We start from the raw sequence: 22564 nt of genomic DNA, 5'->3' as shown, positions 1-22564 counted from the left end.
TCGGTTTCAGGGGCGAGGCTACAATCCTGGCCAAAAGTTATTGGACTGGGCTGGAAAATTGTAGTATTTTTGGAAAAATACGCTCCCCGCCCCCCACTGTCAATGTTGATACGCTTATTTCTACTCTTCTCGATTGCTGTTACTTGGGTATTTAAGAAAAAACCAACATTGCTTCAGGGGTGAGGGGTTTTGATAATATTGTTGGGGTCAAGTTGCAATTTTAGTGGTTTTTTCACCAGTCCACTAACCTTTTGGCCAGGATTGTCTGATATAGAGGTAAAAGGGAGGAGATGAAAATTTGCAAATCTCATACAGAAGTATCATTTTTTGTAACCTAAAATAGGAGCAATTTAAGAAAGGTGGGTCCAATCATGAAGAATTTTATATTCAGCAAGCAAAAGAGGTCATGCAGGAATCGAATTCACAACTTGTTTCAATTCTACCTTGAAGCTCAAGCCTAAATCTAATTGATTTTTTGGAATTGTCAAGCAGCAATTGAATAGAGATGCCATAGAGAAAATTATTACTACTTAGACAATGGTAAAATAGAACCCACAAATTATTAGAAAAGTCGAATGATGGTTATTAAAGGGCAAATGTACTCTCGGGTACAGTTGAAAGTTGTTGGCGGGTTTGTTAAAGTCTAATTTTTTCATATTAGGGGGTCTTGAATACAAGTGTTCAGGGCAGAAAGATTATCAAAATCGGGGGGAGGGGTTACGGTGATCAAAATCTACTAGACATATAGTGTCTATGTATCTTCAAATTTCATGTTTAAAAAATCTAAACTTGCAATTTGGAATTTTATAACAACAAATCCATTTTTACGCATGCGCTAATATATAATATTGAAAAAAGGAGCCTTTTGTGCCGTACTGGGAAAATGATCACGAGTTACCATGAGTCACCAACGAGTTACCGTACGGGTTACATTCTACATTTGCAGACCTCAGTATGGATGTATACGAGATACCAACGAGTTACCACCTTCTTTATAATTATAATATATTTATATTTATTAAAAAAGTCATGGTAACTCGTGGTATTCCCATATAAAACCACTATTGAAAAAGGTAACTCGTTAGGGTAACTCGTTGGTAACCCGTTGGTAACTCGTGACATTTTCAAATAAACTAAAGTTGACATTGATGTCACTCATTGTCAGTTCTGCAAAGTAGCGAGGACAACTTGAAATGTTTTATGTTTATCTGCTTGTATATCATGGGTAAACTCGAATGTTTTCAATCTTACAGCCATTATTTCTTTTTCTCTCTCGACGGAGCTATTGTGTTTTTTGTTCTCTACAACTGACTCTCTTGCTGGGAATTTGGCTGCATTTACTCTGCTGTAGGATATCAGATAGCATTTGCCAATTTCTTTCTCTCTTTAACTTTCACATGTTATCAACTAATCTTTCGTATACAAAGATCGACGGCAAATTCAATGTACGTACTACAATAGCAAAGTCTGAGGCAAAACGCAATGTGTAGACTATTAAACCCATACTAACCCATTATTTGTAGTTACTTGACCAAGAAGGACACCCGTATATATATATTTCCCATTTTAATTTTGTACCCTCCACATACGTAGAGAACTTTGATTCTAATCAATTTAGGTAGACATATCGCATCTCCTCCGATTTTCTACGTCAAGTGCAGCTTTTCGAAATTCTTTAATTTCTATGAAGATTCAACACAAAATGCCCTAAAAGACCGGCTTCCTAGTTTTTTAGCATTGGACAACCATGTCTAGACACCTGGTAGCTCTTTCCGATACATAACAAACCACTATGATAGATTTTCATTCTGCTTAGAAATCAGACAATCCTGGCCAAAAGTTATTGGACTGGGCTGGAAAATTGTAGTATTTTTGGAAAAATACGCTCCCCGCCCCCCACTGTCAATGTTGATACGCTTATTTCTACTCTTCTCGATTGCTGTTACTTGGGTATTTAAGAAAAAACCAACATTGCTTCAGGGGTGAGGGGTTTTGATAATATTGTTGGGGTCAAGTTGCAATTTTAGTGGTTTTTTCACCAGTCCACTAACCTTTTGGCCAGGATTGTCTGATATAGAGGTAAAAGGGAGGAGATGAAAATTTGCAAATCTCATACAGAAGTATCATTTTTTGTAACCTAAAATAGGAGCAATTTAAGAAAGGTGGGTCCAATCATGAAGAATTTTATATTCAGCAAGCAAAAGAGGTCATGCAGGAATCGAATTCACAACTTGTTTCAATTCTACCTTGAAGCTCAAGCCTAAATCTAATTGATTTTTTGGAATTGTCAAGCAGCAATTGAATAGAGATGCCATAGAGAAAATTATTACTACTTAGACAATGGTAAAATAGAACCCACAAATTATTAGAAAAGTCGAATGATGGTTATTAAAGGGCAAATGTACTCTCGGGTACAGTTGAAAGTTGTTGGCGGGTTTGTTAAAGTCTAATTTTTTCATATTAGGGGGTCTTGAATACAAGTGTTCAGGGCAGAAAGATTATCAAAATCGGGGGGAGGGGTTACGGTGATCAAAATCTACTAGACATATAGTGTCTATGTATCTTCAAATTTCATGTTTAAAAAATCTAAACTTGCAATTTGGAATTTTATAACAACAAATCCATTTTTACGCATGCGCTAATATATAATATTGAAAAAAGGAGCCTTTTGTGCCGTACTGGGAAAATGATCACGAGTTACCATGAGTCACCAACGAGTTACCGTACGGGTTACATTCTACATTTGCAGACCTCAGTATGGATGTATACGAGATACCAACGAGTTACCACCTTCTTTATAATTATAATATATTTATATTTATTAAAAAAGTCATGGTAACTCGTGGTATTCCCATATAAAACCACTATTGAAAAAGGTAACTCGTTAGGGTAACTCGTTGGTAACCCGTTGGTAACTCGTGACATTTTCAAATAAACTAAAGTTGACATTGATGTCACTCATTGTCAGTTCTGCAAAGTAGCGAGGACAACTTGAAATGTTTTATGTTTATCTGCTTGTATATCATGGGTAAACTCGAATGTTTTCAATCTTACAGCCATTATTTCTTTTTCTCTCTCGACGGAGCTATTGTGTTTTTTGTTCTCTACAACTGACTCTCTTGCTGGGAATTTGGCTGCATTTACTCTGCTGTAGGATATCAGATAGCATTTGCCAATTTCTTTCTCTCTTTAACTTTCACATGTTATCAACTAATCTTTCGTATACAAAGATCGACGGCAAATTCAATGTACGTACTACAATAGCAAAGTCTGAGGCAAAACGCAATGTGTAGACTATTAAACCCATACTAACCCATTATTTGTAGTTACTTGACCAAGAAGGACACCCGTATATATATATTTCCCATTTTAATTTTGTACCCTCCACATACGTAGAGAACTTTGATTCTAATCAATTTAGGTAGACATATCGCATCTCCTCCGATTTTCTACGTCAAGTGCAGCTTTTCGAAATTCTTTAATTTCTATGAAGATTCAACACAAAATGCCCTAAAAGACCGGCTTCCTAGTTTTTTAGCATTGGACAACCATGTCTAGACACCTGGTAGCTCTTTCCGATACATAACAAACCACTATGATAGATTTTCATTCTGCTTAGAAATCAGACAATCCTGGCCAAAAGTTATTGGACTGGGCTGGAAAATTGTAGTATTTTTGGAAAAATACGCTCCCCGCCCCCCACTGTCAATGTTGATACGCTTATTTCTACTCTTCTCGATTGCTGTTACTTGGGTATTTAAGAAAAAACCAACATTGCTTCAGGGGTGAGGGGTTTTGATAATATTGTTGGGGTCAAGTTGCAATTTTAGTGGTTTTTTCACCAGTCCACTAACCTTTTGGCCAGGATTGTAGTTCTGATGGAGGCAATCAACTGAAAACCGTTAAGAATATGCCCAGGCCCAGGCCATGGCACTTCGGCTCCTATATCATGTGACGTAATATTATTGCGGTTTTTACTGCAAGGCTTCCCTACTTATCACGCACTTGTGACGTTTTAAAAAAAGGCAGATTAATGCACATACTTTGCATGGTATCTTTTGATGCAATGTGGCAGCTTTTGTTCAAGCTATCGGATGAAAGTTCCAAGATGTCACTGAAGCTAGTCTTTGTTATTCTTGCGAGCTCCGCTGTTTATGCAGATCTCGGTAAGGCCTATAAAACATTCAATTTAGATATTGATGATCACAATTCGGTGGCAACTTCTCCATTACAGGGTTCATAAATTGTTATGATGATAAGTCTAAGGGCAGAAGAGAGTCGCTGAAAAACAGCAGGCACCCCCTGAGCACGCCCTTGAATAAGCGTCGTTATTAAGAGGGTACTTTTGTACTGAACAGCTCTGCCCGCTCCCGTCGCTCAGCTGTCAGTGCTATGGAATAAATTCCCTAACTTTACGATGGAGTCTGTTTTGGAATGAACTTACTGATGTCAACGCCCTTGATGAAGTTTAAAAAGTACGATACTGGGATGCCAAAAATTGTATGCGCTACATTTGCAATTGAATCAGTTACAATTACTGTACTTATTCAATTATCTGGTCTTCTCGGGACACAGGACTTCAAGATTCGTGCGGATAATCCCAAATTCCGGATAATTGAAAACATACGAATGACTGCAGAAACCAGAATGAATAAACAGAATAATTGAATACCTATGAATACAGTTATTGAATTAGCTTTTATTCTTTTCGAAATCTATAATATTTTATTCATAATGGTAGGAATGAATTAGTTAACAGCTAGAACCAAACCAAAGTGTTGATAAGCACATAACAAAATTAAAACTTATAAAAGTTATAATTATGATTTTGGTGGCGGGAAACCTACGTCTAGCAAATTTCACGCCATTTATTTCGCTTAATCATACTCACCTAAAATCCTCCATTAGCTGTTTCAAATCTTACAAAATTTTTTATCTAAGTTGGAGAAAATAATGAATAAATAGCTAAAATAATTGCTGATCTTCTAGAAGGTTGTGTTTTGCTTTGTTGAGTCATTTGTTCAGAGCATTCGATTAGATGTTCTTCCCTTGTATCCAATGATCTTTATAATTGCCCCCACCGTCTTTATCCCGTAAGAAGTTACACATTAAACCCTTGCCCTCTTTAGCCAATTCAAATATTTTCTAGGAATCGACATTGATTTACAATCCTTCCATTGCGATGACAACGTGGGCGGGAACCGGGATTGTAACAGGCGCGAACTCGACACTCGCATTCTTGTCAATGGTGAATTCGCAATAAGAAAGAAACGAGGATGGAATATTGTTGTTGTCGACCATAGGACTGGAAACATTGAAGCAGCTAAGAATTTTGACACCTGGGGTTCGAAAATAGCTAACACTCGAATGGAGAGCTTCATAACGAATATCAAGAACAAGCGGATTGTGTTGGGCGTGGCTCATGACAAATGGGGTTATAACATGGATCACAGGGGCATAAGAGCATTGGTAAGTTCATCAATGCACTGCGGGAAAGTTATCTGAATTTCAATGTTCGGTTCAGTTGATCTTTTGCAATCCATTTGTTTACACCCTCTGGATTGGCTGAAATGTTATTTATATAAATGGGAAAGAAAGTGAACCAAGAAAGGATCCCTGTAGGACACAACATGTAACAATAAAGTTGTTTAAATTATAGCCACTTACCTATATGCTTTTTCCTATTGATTTTATTGTATTTTATAGATTATTTAATGTTACCTTTTACAATAGTGAACGCACACTAATTAAAACTAACATAAAGAATTTCATGGATCACGTAAGACAGATAACTTACTGCAAAACGAGCATGCGCACTTGTTTTCAAGGAACCAAGTTTAGATCAAATTCTAGAATTTTTATTTATATTGTTGGGGTTACAATTAGAACCTATAAATTTACTTCAATTTTTAATTGAATTTATTTTGTCGACAAAAATGTAACCTCGAGTAGGCTACGACGGACTTTTGGAATGTTGGTCCTTGAGATTTTAGCAAACCTGATGAGAAAACTTCAGGGGGGGGGGGGTATGTACGTTATCTAGATCGTCACATGTAAATGACATTTCTTGGGAGACAAGAGGTGTTTCCTCCGGAAGAAATGATTTCAAATAGAGAAAAAGGGGCATGGTCCAATGGGCGTGGTCCCTGGAACACCTTTTGTCCCCCCACTTATCCCAGGCTGGAGCCGCCACTGAGTAATCCTTTAGCAAAAGAATGGGACATGGCGTTGTCTCATGAATACAGAGCATTCGAAACACAAGAGAGAATTTCTAAGATGATCCGCAAAAGGCCAAATGGTTACGTGTCCAAAATAATAACAATCCCAATGCTAGCACTTTCATAGCTGTATTACGTTAAATATAATGTCAAGCTTTATTTTTGATTTCGAGCTTAATTTTGCAACCCCCCACCTCCCCCTCCCCTCCCCTTACAAGCAGGACAAGACTAGAGACCATCTTATTCTTTCAGAATTCAATCACTGGCTCTGGTTTCTCAATTAGAAAACAGAGTGCAGCTGCTTTTATTGGCTATAAAGACTCATTTGCGCTTCCAGATGATTTTGCTGAATGGGTGTTCACCCCTAAAGGCAAAGGCCCGGCTCATTTACACGTGATCGTCGGAAAAATCAAATACGGCAACGGTATATTTGAATTTATTAGAACTGACATGAATCTAGCATAATTTAGACTATTTCAAATGCTTTAAGATTGATTAATATATGCTATATCATTGTTCGCTTCATTTTCTCTTGAATTCTGTAAAGCATAGGAACTTTTCGTCCTACTGTGGTTCATACGCATGCGTTATTTTGCGCAGATATGCATTTTACATTGAAGTCACAGGGCTCGCTTGACAACGGCAAGTTGAAGCTGGACGAAATGGAAGGCTACCTCAGATATGAAGGGAAAAAAACAGCCCCGCAAATGGGTCTCAGCGTGTTGACGATTGACCATAGAACTGGTAAAATCTTTGATGAAAATCGCTTCAATGTCCATGATTTTGAAAAAGCTGCAGACGATGCCGTAGCCTATTTTCAAAAACTGCCAAGGAACCTGATAGTCCTCGGTACGGTCTTTGCTGATGTGACGCGTAAGGCAGGCCCAAAATTACCTTCTGTGTTGGTGAGTTATTACGTAATCTATCTGAAATTTCGCTTTGCATGGCCTGTCGTTTGCCAACAACAAGGTGCGACCCTGCTTAAAATTGGAATATCGGGAAGTACCTGAAAATCTATGCTGGGAAGAACCTGAAAAGTGCTGGCCCGTAGGGCTACCAGGCTGCAGCCCAAAGGGCTCCTTATTGCTAGAGGTATTTAAAGGCCCATTTTTCCTGTGAAAACTACTTATCTCTGCTGGGAAGTATCTAAAATTTTTAAAGGAAACTTTGCAATTTATACGGGCTGCATTCTTGAAATCCAAAAACTTGGATTGATCCAAAGTTTGTCAACAGAATGCACCTCTCCTGCTTCCCCCTTTTTCACAGAAGCTTATCTAGCTATGGGTCTATCGCTATTAAGTTTTTGGAACCGATGTTTCATATTCTTTTGACAATAATCGTCATAATATAACCCGGTTGGTAGATTTTAAGATTTTGTTACGTAGATTTTGAAGATTTTTTTCCTCAACGTTACTTCGGGCTGCTTACGTACTTCGCACTCAAGATAAAAGCCTTAAGGACAGCTTTATTAATACAATATTCTTATTGATTTAAAAAATAATGAATATATGTCCATATATATTTGCTGATTTATTCAAAATTATTTTGATAATTACCTTTGTACATGACCTATGTACATGACTATAATTTTGTAAGTCAAAGAGAATGATTTCAACACAATTTCTATACACTTAACAATGCAAACCTATTAGAATATATCACACGCACATTCAAATAGATATGGCTTTAACAACGATTTAAAACTCTCATACCTTATTGTCAAAGACAAGATTTCTCCCTGAGGACGGTTCGAGAGCCTAGCCGATATTGAAATAAAATTACTTATTCCTATTACCTATTATAATATAATATGATATAATATAATATGATATGATATGATATGATATGATATGATATGATATGATATGATACGATACGATACGATACGATACGAGATACGATACGATACGATACGATACGATATGATATGATATGATATGATATGATATGATATGATATGATATGATATGATATGATATGATATGATATGATATGATATGATATGATATGATATGATATAATATAATATGATATGATATGATATGATATAATATGATATAATATAATATAATATAATATAATATAATATAATATAATATAATATAATATCATATAATATCATATCATATCATATCATATCATATAATATAATATAATATAATGTAATATAATATAATAAAATATAATATAATAAAATATGATATAATATAATATAATATAATATAATATAATATAATATAATATAATATAATATAATATAATATAATATAATATAATATAATATAATATAATATAATATAATATAATATAATATAATATAATATAATATAATATAATATAATATAATATAATATAATATAATATAATATAATATAATATAATATAATATAATATAATATAATATAATATAATATAATATAATATAATATAATATAATATAATATAATATAATATAATATAATATAATATAATATAATATAATATAATATAATATAATATAATATAATATAATATAATATAATATAATATAATATAATATAATATAATATAATATAATATAATATGATATGATATAATATAATATAATATAATATAATGTAATGTAATGTAATGTAATGTAATGTAATGTAATGTAATGTAATGTAATGTAATGTAATGTAATGTAATGTAATGTAATGTAATGTAATGTAATGTAATGTAATGTAATGTAATGTAATGTAATGTAATGTAATGTAATGTAATGTAATGTAATGTAATGTAATGTAATGTAATGTAATGTAATGTAATGTAATGTAATGTAATGTAATGTAATGTAATGTAATGTAATGTAATGTAATGTAATGTAATGTAATATAAAAGTTGAATGTACTAAATACAAGTGCACAAAAGGGTATTATTGTCAATAGTGTGAAAAAATTTCATTAGTTTTTGCATAATAAGTTAGAACGCTATAGTTGAAGGGAAATTATGCTATCAGCGGCATTCTGAATGGCCAGTTTGATTTTTTGAAAAATTTCTCTTCAACGTCAGGCTGATGCAGGCTCAATTAAATGTTTCCTCAGGTAAATGAAATCTTGCGACGTTTTAGTATGCATGAACTGTACGCGTTCTTCCCACTTCCTTCTAGGAATTTTTTCACTTTACAGAGTTTTTTCTAATGGAAATCGGCCCGATTTGTACTGGCTCTTCCTAATCAAGTTGCTGTTACTTTGTTTTGGTTCTAAAGTCTATGATTTTGCGTTGCTAGGGATATTTTATGTTATCCTTGCAGGTTTTGTGATAAGTTTAGTCGATATTACTTCCGAATCCAACAAATTCATTTTTATAATCTCACACCACATTTTCAATAAATTGACATAAACCTTTGTTTTAAACAACGACAGTTTTCCTTCATTAGTCAAAGATCACCTTCACGCCCTTTCCAAAAGATTTTGGTGTCTCCTGGGTCTTTGTTGGCTATACAGGCGGAAAATCAGCGTTACCTGCCCTAGATTTTCCGTTGGCAAGAATGACAAAAAAGATACAACCAAAGCATTTGCGTAGGCATTTCTTGAAGCTTCACTATTTCACAAGAAGAGGAGGTACATAATTTATGATTTGTTATTTATGTGTACTTTAAGTTGGTTCGCCGCCTTTCTCTTGGCAACAGCCGAAGTTTTTTTCCTGTCCTTTCCTCAAGGATTTAAAGATTTTCTGCGCCAAATCTGTATCCTACATGGGTTATCCTTGACAAAGAAATATTTGTTAGATGTCAGCCCAGGAAAAGCATGCCCATTTTTTCGTTTTAATTCTAACTTTGACGGGAATATAATATCAAACCAATTGCATCTCCCATATGAAACTGTTTTCATTCCATACTTTCTTCTTTGCAAAAATGGTTAAATGGATGGTTTTTATTAGAAAAGTTGGAAGAAGATGATCAAGGCTAGAGTCTTTGGTGATGGACCGACTTTATGTTTAGAGCAAAACTGATCAGTTAGGGTAAAAATTGCAGAAATTGATTGCCTGGGATTTTCTCCATTGCAGAGGTTGACGAATGCACCAATGGACAAGCAATGTGTGGTGCAAACACAGAATGTCGGAACACAATGGGTTCTTATGAATGTCCATGCAAAGAAGGTTTTAAAAAAGTACAAAATGACTGTGTCGGTGTGTATTTTGATGACTTTGTAGGATGTTTTCGTCGAAGATATATATATAATATTAACGAAATCTTTAAAACAAGTAACCAGTTTTGCAGATGTTCAGCGATATTAGGATCTTAAGAAATCAACAGGGTATGATTTGCTACATTAAATATTTGTTGAATATTTGTCAAATATTCCTTTTCCATCAACGCAGACATAGACGAATGCCAAGATGGAACAGCAGTTTGTAGCAAAATAAGCAAATGCATAAACACAGCTGGTTCTTACAAATGTGACTGTGGGAAAAATAGCGATACGGCGAAGCATGGAGTAAATTGCAAAGGTACTTCTTGGATGACGTGTTATAACGTAATAAAATTCTATTCGAATACTTTTTTGGCAAATGAGGCATGAATTGGGTGTGGTATGGCCACATGAGCATAGGCTCTTTTCCCATCAACAACTGTAATTTTGGTCTCCGTTAGCAGACTTCAAATCTTTCATTGGCCATATCTCAGTCGAAATTTAATATATTTAGCTGATCTTGCATATTTAGAAGTATTTGATGGTGTTTTTATATTATATTTATGTTGCGGTTTCGTGTTTTTTGTTTTCTATTGGGCAGACGGCTGCCCTGGGATGTTTCTTTTATATACGTTTCTCGTTTAAACAAAATCAGGCTCTCTCATCTTCAGAGAACTAACCCAGGCTAGATTTTTGTAGTGTAAATGCAAACTAACCCATGTTCGCCTCAGGTTAAAACAACCCCTCTTGGAAGGTGGGTTCACCCTAGGTCGAAACCTGGTTAGTTTAAAAAACCTGGGGCGAACCTGGGTTAGTTACTTTAGGACGCATGTGTAACGACAGAAATGGCGCCGAATGCAAACAACGCAAAGCGTGAATGCGAGGTTTTCCCATTGCACGAAGCCCGCGCTTAAAATACCTGTTTTCAAATAATTGGCGGTTTATTGTATTCTATAAAGTTCACAAAATTAAACACGTTGACGGTCGCCATTTTGCTTATCATCACCTCTTCGATTTTCTGTGTTACGCGTGCGTTGCTATCAAACTAACCAAGGTTCGCCTCTGATTCCGTTTATACTACAAAATTGACTGTTTCAGGCTCGATTTGCGTTACTTAAATCCTAGGGCGAACCCTGGTTGCCACATTTGTGGATTGAGGCGCAGACTAACCCTAGTTAGATTGTATAGTGTAAACAGGGCTTTAACGCTCATTTTGTCTCTTTTATAGACGTCAGTATTGCTGTATACTCATCACATTGTTTTCACAAAAATCCAAAAAATTACATTTGCAAAAAGTTGCCCATCAGGATTGAATTGGATGGAGATAATTTGTTGCGTAAGCAAGAAAGGGGGTTTAAAATCATTGTTCTAAACAGTCAAACAGGAAATATCGAGAAATCGATGACATTTGATACATGGCGAGATAAAAATGAAGGCAACAAGCTTGTATATGCATTGTATACGTTGGAAAAATTGAAAATTGTTGTTGGTGCTGTAATGAGTGACGAAATTAAACATGTGCCTGTTACTGCATGGACGATGATTGTGAGTAATTTTCTAATCAGTTCCGTAATTGATATATAAATTTGAATAAGGATTAATTGACAACATAGTACTTTCTCTAATTAACAGTATTTTCAGATAAAGATCATCAGATAAACACCTTCTCAAAAATATCTAAATGGATGTCTTCCACTCAATAGAATGTCTAGTACGTTTTGATGACAGTTAACTGTCATTTTGACTTTGATATTCACTGAGTATAGAACAGGTGCAATTTCTATGTTGAAAATGTTTTTCGATCTGTGGTGACAAAGCACTGCTCGCAAGCAGTGCTTAAATTGTTCTGAAACTTATGGAAAAGCAAATGTCATGTTGAATCTATATAATCTAAAGATTTAGTCATTTCGATATTCATCATCATCATCTCAGCCCGTCATGCCAATGCTGGCAGATGGTCTCCACAAATGACTCCACTTGTGGCGATCTTGGGCCTCTTTCACCTACTTCTTTCCTACTTTCTCTTCTATGTCGTCCCTCCATCTGCGTTCTGGCCTTCCTCTGGTTCTTTTTCTATCCATCGGCGTCCATTCAGTTGCATTTTCAGCCCATTTGTTGGTGTTCATTTGGGTAAGGTGTCCCACCCATTGACCTTTGCTTCTTTTAACTTTCTCAAGTATGTCTACAACTTTGGTTTTTGTTCTTATAACTTCGTTCTTGATTTTATCCTTCCTTGTTTCTCCTATCATTGCTCTCTCCAGGCTCCTTTGGACTACAGCCATCTTATTTTCCTGGGGATTGGTCAGAGACCATGTTTCTGCTCCATATGTCATTGCTTTTTGAGGATCATGGACACTGCCATTATTTAGACATTATGGGTGTATTATTTGCCCTTATCTGGTCGTTGTTTGATATCATTTCATACAAAACAAGCTATTTAATCTGTTAGATATTTTTCTAAGTATCATCATTGATTCTGTCACACTTTTCCCCCCAAATTGTACTTATTGGAGCATGTTGACGTTTTAGTTCCATAATTCTTATCTTTGTAGGTTTATAGGTTTGTCTAGAGTGGTAATAAGTGAAAAAGGAAGACATTGTGAAACATAACTGCCAACATCTCTATTATAAGTTGCAATTGACCTTGTACATACAAAAGTCTGTACTTCCAAATGTTTTATTGAATCAAATCTAGTAAGTGGTACGTTGTCGTACAATCTAGGTCGAAAGAATCTTTTGGTTTCATAATTTAGTCAATGTGCGAAATTCATGCACATATTTGATTTTATGTATCAGATGCTGTGATATTATCAGTAAAGAGGAATCTTGACCTAGAATCGTTTTGAAATAACACCCTATTTTCAGTTACTTTTTCCAAATTACAAAAAGGTTCCCAAGTTTCACTTTCCTAGGTTTGAGGAATAAGACACCCCTTTTCCAGTGGTTTTCTGGATGAGCATGGGGCATCTCTGAATGAGAGTGGACAAACTCGAGAACCATGAACACTTAAATAGCTTATATAGTTTTCCTAAAGTTGATTTAGATTTTGTCTCATATCATCTTTTTCAAGAAACAACTGACGGGTGTCAAAGCTCCATCAAAGTTTATGGGTGCATTTGCCTTCATCGGGTTTTCTGGACCAGGAGTCCCTGCATGGGCTGCAGCAAAATCAACACAACTTTATGCCGGGCCGTTAATCGTCAAATCTCGGTTTCAGCTGTTGCCTGCACGTATGTTGTTTCTATACGAATGTACTGCTATTACTGTGCATATAGTTGATTTTTATGTAGTATGTGATCAAGGATCACCTAATGTAAGAATCATTATAAAGAGGTAAAAGAGACTTGAAAATGCACCCAAAGATGTTTGTGGTCTAGGGCTGGGAGCAGAAGAAAAGGGGCGAAATAGCAACGATTCATGGTAGCTTTACGCTATTATGATTTTTCATTGTCATGATTGTCGATTTTGGTTGTTCTGCAGTTATTTGATTTACAATGATGTTTGAGCATTTTGCTACTGGCATTTTGCTACCGGCATTTTGCTAGAGTGTCGCCCCTTAGCAGTTTCTTTCACACAACACCTTCTGTCAGTCTAGATAATTCAAGAAGCAATTGTGATATGCTTGAAAATTTCCTTACATTGCAAGATAAACATTTAATTACTTAGATACAAATAGCTCCAATTTAATTAATATTTGTACTATTACAGCACCGTTCTTGTCAGTGAATATTGTGTCTTCCGGCTTCACAAAAAGTAGTATTGCAACGACAGAAATAGAGTTACAAGGAAAGCATTTATCGAGCGACTTGAGACCGGGCTTCAATATCGCAGTTTTGAGTGGCTGGACTGGAACATTAGAAGCAGTTCGCAGTTTTGATACCCGAAGTAAAATGAATACTGACGTCAGCAAGATGGTTGCATTCTTAAACAATTTGCCGGTTGATCGAATAGTAGTTGGTGTCGTCAAGGGCGACGGATACAGCGGGATTCAAAATAATGCAGACGCCCAACAAGCCCTAGTGAGTGTAACCAGTATCTCAAATTTTACAACAACAGCTGATAAGAACAACGTACGCCCAAAAGGGTCATTCATGGCGCTATAAATATTATATTTTGTTAATATTTTTCACAATCAATTCCTTTTATCATTGATTGTTTATTCATTCTTTATTTACTAGGTTAGTTGATTTACCAAAGCAATGACACACAAATGTGAGAACATGAAATCCATTTCTATCACGTACTATGAACTGTGGTAGTGATTAATTAGCATTGTCCATAGTTGTGACCAGGGGTGTAGAGCAAGGGGTGCTCAGGGGGGGTGGGGGGGGGCTGAGCTCCCCTTGTTGATGCCGAAAATTGGCAGATCACTACTTTTGCTATTGTTTTTCGCAACATGTTGGGCAAGAGCCCCCCTTGTTATTTTGATAGCACTACACCACTGGTTGTGACATACGGATGGTAGATAACCTAATTATGTAAATCCTTTGAAGAATAAACAGCAATATTGGCTATTTTGGTTATTCTGATTGGAATGATTCATTGCAGGGTCGACTGATAGCTGCTCCAGCTAGCCTGAAAACTACTGGCTCAAGCTACGCGTTTATTGGTTCGACTTACACTGGAACAAGCAAAAAGCCGTCTTTCGTCGATCAGCTTGCTGTCGAGCCATGGAAAGGCCCTGCCAAACTGTCACCCATTATTGGATTCGGGTCTAAAGTAAAAGGTACCGCAATAACACCAGATACTCCAAATTCAATAGTTTATAAGTTTCTTCGATAGTTTGTAATGCACTTTAATTGTTGCTCCCTGGAAGGATATTGATTTATGTTTCATGAGTTGCGCAGAAAATCTGCTGAGTGTGCACCTCCACGTCGATTAATTTTCACACATTATTAAGACATTTTTACCCTTGTGCCCATCTAAGTAATTGGTGCGTTCTGAAAAGGAACAATGAATTATGTCTTACTATTTGTCTAGAGATCACCGTAAAGCTTGTATCAACGGGATGTGATGACCAAGGACCCCACAGAATCGGAGGTGTGAAATGTCACGAGGCTGCTTCCTCCATTGCAGTCTATGGAAAGGAACTGGCATTAAATGGCAGAGGCATTAACATCGTTGCCATCAGCCGAATATCGGGTCATGTTCTAAACAGAAAGAGGTTCGACACAGCGAGAGCCCATTCCGAGGCTACAAAGATGGTGGAATTCATCATGGCATTGCCTCTTTCTGCAGTGGTCTTTGGTGTTGTTAAAGGTGATGCGTACGAATATGCGCACACAGCAGCGTTGAAAAGTGCAATGGTACAGACTAACTTTCTATGCTTTGCATTCATATCTTCAGGTTGAAAAGTTTCTGCTTTTTTAATTACTAGTAAGAGAAAAGAAGTAGAGAAGCATAGAGAAATGGGTAAAAAAGGGTAAAGAAAATAGTGTAGAAAGGGATGGGGAAAGAGTGAAAATAGTTGGAATAGAATGGAGAAAAGAGTTGGCAAAAAGATACAGAAATGGTTGGAAACGGGCCATGGAAAAGAGTGAGGGTCATCATTTATCCAAAGGTTATGTGTATCCACTCAGACTGTTGTCCTAACTTCGTTATCTCCTGGTGTTTTCATTGGCTTCATTGGTTTCGTTAAAGAAATTTGATTGCATAGAAGCCATGAAGCAAACTGAACGTAATCCCTACCCGCTTTCAACTATGTACAACCGTCCTGACGTTTCCAAGGTTGCTTGATTCATAGTCGGTTGAAACCCAACAAAGATGGGTAACAAAATGATGTAAAAAAAATCCCATTTTCCTATTGTCTGTCACAGAATTTCGTAGCTGATCTGACAGAAGTCAATGGTTTTCTGATAATCAATAAATGTCAAATTTGGTTGAAGTCCTAACCAACTCGCATACGAGGTTGGAATTTCACCTCCCTCCTTTCCATTTCCTCTTCTTGATGCCTCTTCTATTATTTTTGTTTTTTGGAGCCATAAGCCCGAGGAAGTGTTGTGACGAAGCGACTTGAACAATCCAGCAAACTAACCGAAAATGCTATTTTATTCTACTTAACTTCCATTAGGAATCTTTCATAAATAACTACTTCTTACACTTGCGTTCTCAATCTTTACTACTGTCACTTCTTGCAAGGTTTCTTCCAACCCCCAAATAACGAGTGACTTAATCACTATCCTATATGTGCTGTCTGGAGGCTTAAGTTTTCCCAAAAGCAACAGCATACTCATATAAAATATAGATCCATGAAGAACTTCAATGAACAGAAATTTAGAGAAGATTTAAAAGAGGTACCTTGGCATGTACTGGACACAGTTGACAACCCAAATGATGCCCTAAGTGCTTGGAGCAGCCTTTTCATGAATATAGTCGATTGTCATGCAGCAATGCGTAGTAGAAGAGTAAGACATCCAAAACAACCTGACTGGATGACTCCTGATATCATTCAGGCTATTAATGAGCGAGACCGATTAAAAGCAGCTGGTTTTCATAACGAGGCTAGAATATTGCGCAATGAAGTTGTTGGGCTGATAAAAGAAGCAAAGAAGGTGTACTACCATACAATGATTGAAAATCAGCAGAAAAATAGCAAAGCATTATGGTCCTACCTTAAGGATTTAACACCAAAAGAAAAATCGCAAGAGCCAATATTTATGAGCAGTGATGGAAAGCATATAACTGACAGTGCTCAAATCTCCAACCTTTTTAATAAGCATTTGTAGACATTGTTGAAAAGTACATACCAGAAGTGTCAGGAAACCTTATGCCAAACTTGCAGAGGCTTAAATCCTTTATCGAATCAAAAATTAACAGATCTACTGAATTCACAATACCATTAATGACAGAGGAATATGTATTAAAGGAAATAAATGCCATGCCTAAGAAAAAGGCTGTTGGAATCGACGGGATAAGTTGTAAATTGTTAAAAGCAGCAGCTCCCGAGATTGTTCAATCTGTTACCAAGATCATGAATAAAAGTTTTACATCTGGTATCGTTCCAGACGTTTGGAAAACCGCGAAAGTCACTCCAGTACACAAGTCTGGCCCCCTCCATGATTTTGGGAACTTTCGACCAATTTCAGTCCTTCCACTGCTAAGTAAAATAATTGAAAAACATGTCCACCGTCATTTCTACAGATACCTGGACACACATGGTCTCCTTTATGTAGCTCAGTCAGGCTTCAGAGCAATGCACTCATGTGAAACTGCTCTTCTCAATCTAACAACCCGATGGTTGAAGTCTATGAACGATGGCCTCATGACAGGCGTTATTCTGCTCGATTTGAGAAAAGCGTTCGATCTTGTCAATCATAAATTATTATTGGAAAAGCTAAAACTGTATCAATGCTGCGGTAAAACACTTGAATGGTTCACTTCCTATTTGAACGAACGTAAGCAAATGGTTAATTTTAAAAATAACATCTCAGATCCTGAGGTTGTGAAGTCAGGGGTACCACAAGGCTCAATTTTAGGTCCACTTTTATTCATCTTGTTCATGAATGACATACCATTAGAAATAAAGGAAGGTGAATTAGAGATGTATGCAGACGATAGCACTATATCAGTTTCTGGAAAGACTGTCAAAGAGATTGAAACAAAGTTGAACACATCCGCTAGACAAATCGCAACGTGGTGCAATGAAAACAAGATGGCTGTCAATGTAGAGAAAACAAAGTCTCTTCTGGTCACGACACAGCAAAAACGTTCGAAGCTGAAAAGAAACCAACAAGATCAAGCAATTGAGGTGAAAATGAATGAGCAGCCATTACTTCAGATTCACCAACAAAAGCTCCTTGGAGTTATTATTGACCAAGATCTTACATGGAACGATCAAGTTAAAAACTTATGCAATACTGTAAGCCGCAACCTTGCTCTATTTCGTAGGATCAAGTCTTACCTGCCATTTGATACAAGAAAATTGTTCTATCAAAACTTCATACAAGTCTATTTTGATTACGGCAGTGTGGTTTGGGGGTCTTCTACGAAGATATCCTCGCTGTTGAAGCTTCAAAAGAGAGCAGCAAGGTTGATATATGACCTTCCAAACCGTGAACATTCAGGTCCACTGTTTAAGAAACTTAAGTGGCTGCCCATTCAACGAAGAATTAACTTCAAAACAGCCATAGTAGTCTAGTAGGCTCTAAATGGACTAGCTCCAAAATATATGACTGATTTGTTTACTCATCAAAATCAGATTAAACAGCGATTGACGAGAAGTTCATCACACAAAAATTTGTATGTGCCCAGATCAAAACTGAAAAAGGTTGATCAGTCAATATCAATAAAAGGAAGTAAAATATGGAATGAACTTCCACTTAACATTAGACAGTCAACATCACTGGAAATTTTCAAGAGAAAAGTGTATCAGCATTACCTTGACGTTTCAGATAATACTTAAACTTTACTTTTAACAAAATTGTTACTAGGCTCTTTAGAAACTTAAAGGACACTTAAAAATAATAGTATTATATTCTTATTTTGTAGTTAGTAGAGAGGACCCTGGGGAAGATTAGTTATTAGGCTAACCAGGTTTATCCTCTGTAAATAAAGTTGATCTATCTATCTATCTATCTATCTATCTATGCTCGAGTATTCTCACATCTCTACGGTGTAAACATTCTTCTGGTCTCTCCTATTATAATGATTTAATATGTTAAATGTATCAGTCTCCATTGGAACGAATTTCGCTTGAATTTTTTAGAAGGGACTACTTGGTCAAGAACCAGCTAAATTTGTCATGCGTGGAGCTTATGCGTTTATTGGATATAAAGGAAAAGTTAAAGAGGCTTGGGTACAACAAAAACACACACCTCATCGAAAAGGAGGCGTGTACTTGACAGCGAAAATTCCTTTACGTCCAGGTAAGGCTTTGTTTACATAAGATTTTCAAAGATGCGGGGAATTTCATTGGTCATGCCAAATTTAACTGAAAAAAAGACAAGCTGCACTTTTAAGCTTTGAAAAGGGAAAAAAATATCTTGCATGGCATGACGAGGCTATTGCATGCGACTGTTGGATCTTTTTTATGTTCAAGTTTTGCATGAACTCAGCGAACGTAAAGGAATTCTTGATACAATGTTTTGAATATTTTTAAAGAACAGGGTCAACAACATCAGAAAGCCACTTAGCCAATTTTTGTTGTGCTGAGCCAGACATCATTGTATGTTGTACATTAGTACAACCCTTATACCCGCTTTCCTCTCAAGAAACACCCAAGTAACCCCTATCACCCCCCAATGTTCCAATGTCGTTTTGCCATTTTCATGAACGTCAGTCGTGTGGCATGCGTTGTTATTTTGCAGAACTGACGCTTAAACTTGAATCAATGACATGCGACGATCATAGTGCTGGTGACTGCAACCTTAACAAAAACATCATCAATATAAATGGGAAAGATTACTCTAGAAATGGTCGCGGGTTCAACCTCGCCGTTATTGATTTCGGAAGTGGCGATATCGAGAAGACTGCCAATTTTGACACGTGGGATCGCAACGGAAAGGGCTCAGAACAAATGGAGGAATTTATAAAAGGAATACAAAAGAACAAAATTGTGATTGGTGTCATCAAAGACGAAGGGTATACAAATTTGAAAATGGGGGCGAAGACAGCCATTGTAAGTGTAATGTTCTTCTGTTATCAAATTCAGCCTACCTCATGATATTTTGTAATTGGCCAATCACAAAAATATACCAAAAACAAAACATTTTGTATATTTGAAAATGCTTTCTCTCTCTCTTGTAGAATACCTGCCAGAAATACTTAGGCAGGCATTGTACAAGATAATACTTTCATTCCTAAAAATCATTACTTCTGTCCCCTTCGCCCAAAACAGTGTTGATTATTTAGGCAGTCGCCATAAGGCAGTCGCAAAATCATCACTACAGCCTTTTTGCGTTCATATGAATTCTGCAAGCTTTATGGCATGATATACATTACAAAGATTTGGTGTTTTCCATGCCATGGTTGGGCGTGAATAGAGTTTAGCGTCTTGACTTGTTGGCATATACTAAATCTCCCCCCTCCCCTGTTAAGTCATAACTCCGCCATGATGCTTATGTTGAATCGAAGGCTTTGAAAACTATTACATTGATTCTCTGTTCACCTTAAAACTTTCTTCTGCTTTCAGGCATCTTTGATTCACAAACGGATGATATCATTCGACGCGTATCGACAGTCATACATTTTTGTAGGTTCCACTTCAAGAAAAAAGTATCACTGGGTACAAGAGAAGCGCTCGCAAAGATTCACAGGTCCTACAAAACTAGAATTGGGCATCCCATTGATTGAGTCAGGTGTGATTTTGATCTTACTTAAAACAGTATTTTATTACAGCACAAACTTACCGTTTAATGAGACATGTGTATAGATTTGGATGACCCATTGGAAATTCATTTTTGCTGGCGTTTGTTAAGTATCAGCAAGATGAAATAAGGAATCAGAAATTTGTCGATGGATCTAGCTGGTCAGAAGAACATTACTTTGTTCAAACCCTTTAAATAACAAGTTAACTTCCAAAAGTTGGGGTCACTATCAGATTTCCGATGTTCTTTTCTCTAGCAAATCTCAGCGAAAACCAACGAGCAGCAAACAGCAAGCATGCACGCTACCCCCTGGTCACCTTAGTGGTTCAGCTCGGTTGAGCTTTTCAGCAATCACCAGCAGAATGTTATGCAATTTTGTGCATAAGTTTATGAAACTCACCTTTTTCTTTACATTCAAAATTCGCTTGTGAACCCGAAGTCGCTGCTTGGCTTTTGAACTCTATGTTTATCCCTTTTCTATATTGAAGCTCCAAATCCCAGCTGGCCGCTTGCGGCCATGTAAAGCGATCGCTGACAGTCGCTTTGAAAAGGAGAGGCATTGGCGCCAAAATCAAATCAATAAAAATGGCGCATGATGAAAATATGAGGCGGTGATTACCCAACAATGGCTTCCAGGAGTTAAAAAACATTAGTTTATAAATTTGTCGTTTGCATCCCCCGAATTCAAATACGAATTCAAATTACTGCTTCAAATGCAGACTGCGAAGGGCTTTGGAACCTGTGGTTTTCTTAAAAAGATGGATATCCTTAAAATTTCTTCCCCAAAATGTTATTGCAGTGTGCTTTTCAATTATATAATTTTCATGCCAACAGCAAGACTGTACAAAGTACATATTATATTTTTCTTCATTGCAAATCTGTCGATGCTTCTTAAAAAAGTGATAGGAGGAATATGTGCAAAGAAAAGAGATGTTTTGTCATGAAATTGAACAACGATAGCAATGAATTCTAATAACTTTATTTTTGCAATTTTATAAATTTATGGAGACACTTCTCTCCATAAATCAATCGGCAAATAGTGCAGCCCAATTCCGTTTTAAAACAAATCTTACTTATTGTAGGATGCGTGTTACCTACTGTTCCTACCAACGGCAAACTCAAAAAAATCGAATATGACGTCACTCAAGAAGCACAATATAGGTGCCAGACAGGGCTTCGTTTAAACAAGCGGCCACAAACATGCAGTAAAACGGGAAAGTGGACGGGAGAAGTGCCATCTTGTCTGGGTAAACAGTTTTGAATAAAGTTTATTTCAATTCCTTGAGCATTTATGGACTCTTGATAACTCGAGTTTTAGATTAGCTTCCGCTCTTTCTCCATCGAATATTGAAAGCTTTTTCAGTTGACATTCATTGTATCTTCTTCAATAAGTTATACTTGTTAATGCTTTTGCCAACTGCCGAGATATCGACCATAACAACTGGACTTTACTTGCAGGATTCTCTTTTGGTGGAAGCGGAGGAGCTGCTGGTGGAGGCGCAGGTGGATCTTCGTCGTCATCGTCATCCTTACAATTCAGCTCAATGATTGTGACTGTTACGTCGATGACGTCATTGCTTGCGATTGCAAGAACTTGAAGTAATTAAAGTTTTTTGTGTAAAAATGTATATGAAGCACTCTAAATATTAAAGATTTGGTTTGTAATAAATAAGCTTAAACATAATTAGCAAACAATGAATGAAAATTCATTTTCCTTTTACTGAGAGTGATGAAAATATACCCTCGCAAAAGAAAGAAAGTATTTTGTCTTCTTTGATCCTATCATGTATCGATCAAATGGAAAAGAAAAGCAGAGCGAATCAGAGAACTTTGTAAACATCAGAAAAATCTTCAAAATGTCTAAATAGTTGTTATTTGTCAAATCGTCACT

The 22564-nt window shown here is 36.4% G+C and overlaps 1 protein-coding gene across 1 annotated transcript; it reads left to right on the top strand.

Moving 5' to 3' along the window:
* The first annotated feature begins 87 nt into the window (after positions 1–87).
* Positions 88–22271, top strand: LOC135681184 (uncharacterized). The gene is made up of 17 exons (XM_065195509.2): positions 88–4166; positions 5150–5469; positions 6471–6642; positions 6819–7123; positions 9616–9799; positions 10245–10367; positions 10560–10688; positions 11598–11914; positions 13440–13599; positions 14078–14388; positions 14918–15095; positions 15350–15675; positions 19074–19233; positions 19675–19985; positions 20499–20664; positions 21756–21920; positions 22132–22271. Exons 1-17 carry the CDS (start codon positions 4034–4036, stop codon positions 22269–22271), a joined length of 3600 nt encoding a protein of 1199 aa, XP_065051581.2. The 5' UTR covers positions 88–4033.
* Positions 22272–22564: the final 293 nt, after the last annotated feature.

This window comes from Rhopilema esculentum, chromosome 12 (genome assembly GCF_057945365.1).
Source record: "Rhopilema esculentum isolate cy_ngs chromosome 12, ASM5794536v1, whole genome shotgun sequence".
Taxonomy (NCBI): Eukaryota; Metazoa; Cnidaria; class Scyphozoa; order Rhizostomeae; family Rhizostomatidae; genus Rhopilema; species Rhopilema esculentum.
Note: the sequence above shows the minus strand (reverse complement) of the source record. Positions and strands in the feature narration are given on the sequence as shown.

Excerpts from the sequence above, each read along its gene's own strand:
- LOC135681184 (XM_065195509.2), top strand. The coding sequence starts at position 4,034 with ATGCACATACTTTGCATGGTATCTTTTGATGCAATGTGGCAGCTTTTG. Across the intron at positions 7,124-9,615 it reads CAAAATTACCTTCTGTGTTG|TCAAAGATCACCTTCACGCC; the intron begins GTGAGTTATTAC and ends TTCCTTCATTAG. Across the intron at positions 10,368-10,559 it reads AGTACAAAATGACTGTGTCG|ACATAGACGAATGCCAAGAT; the intron begins GTGTGTATTTTG and ends CCATCAACGCAG.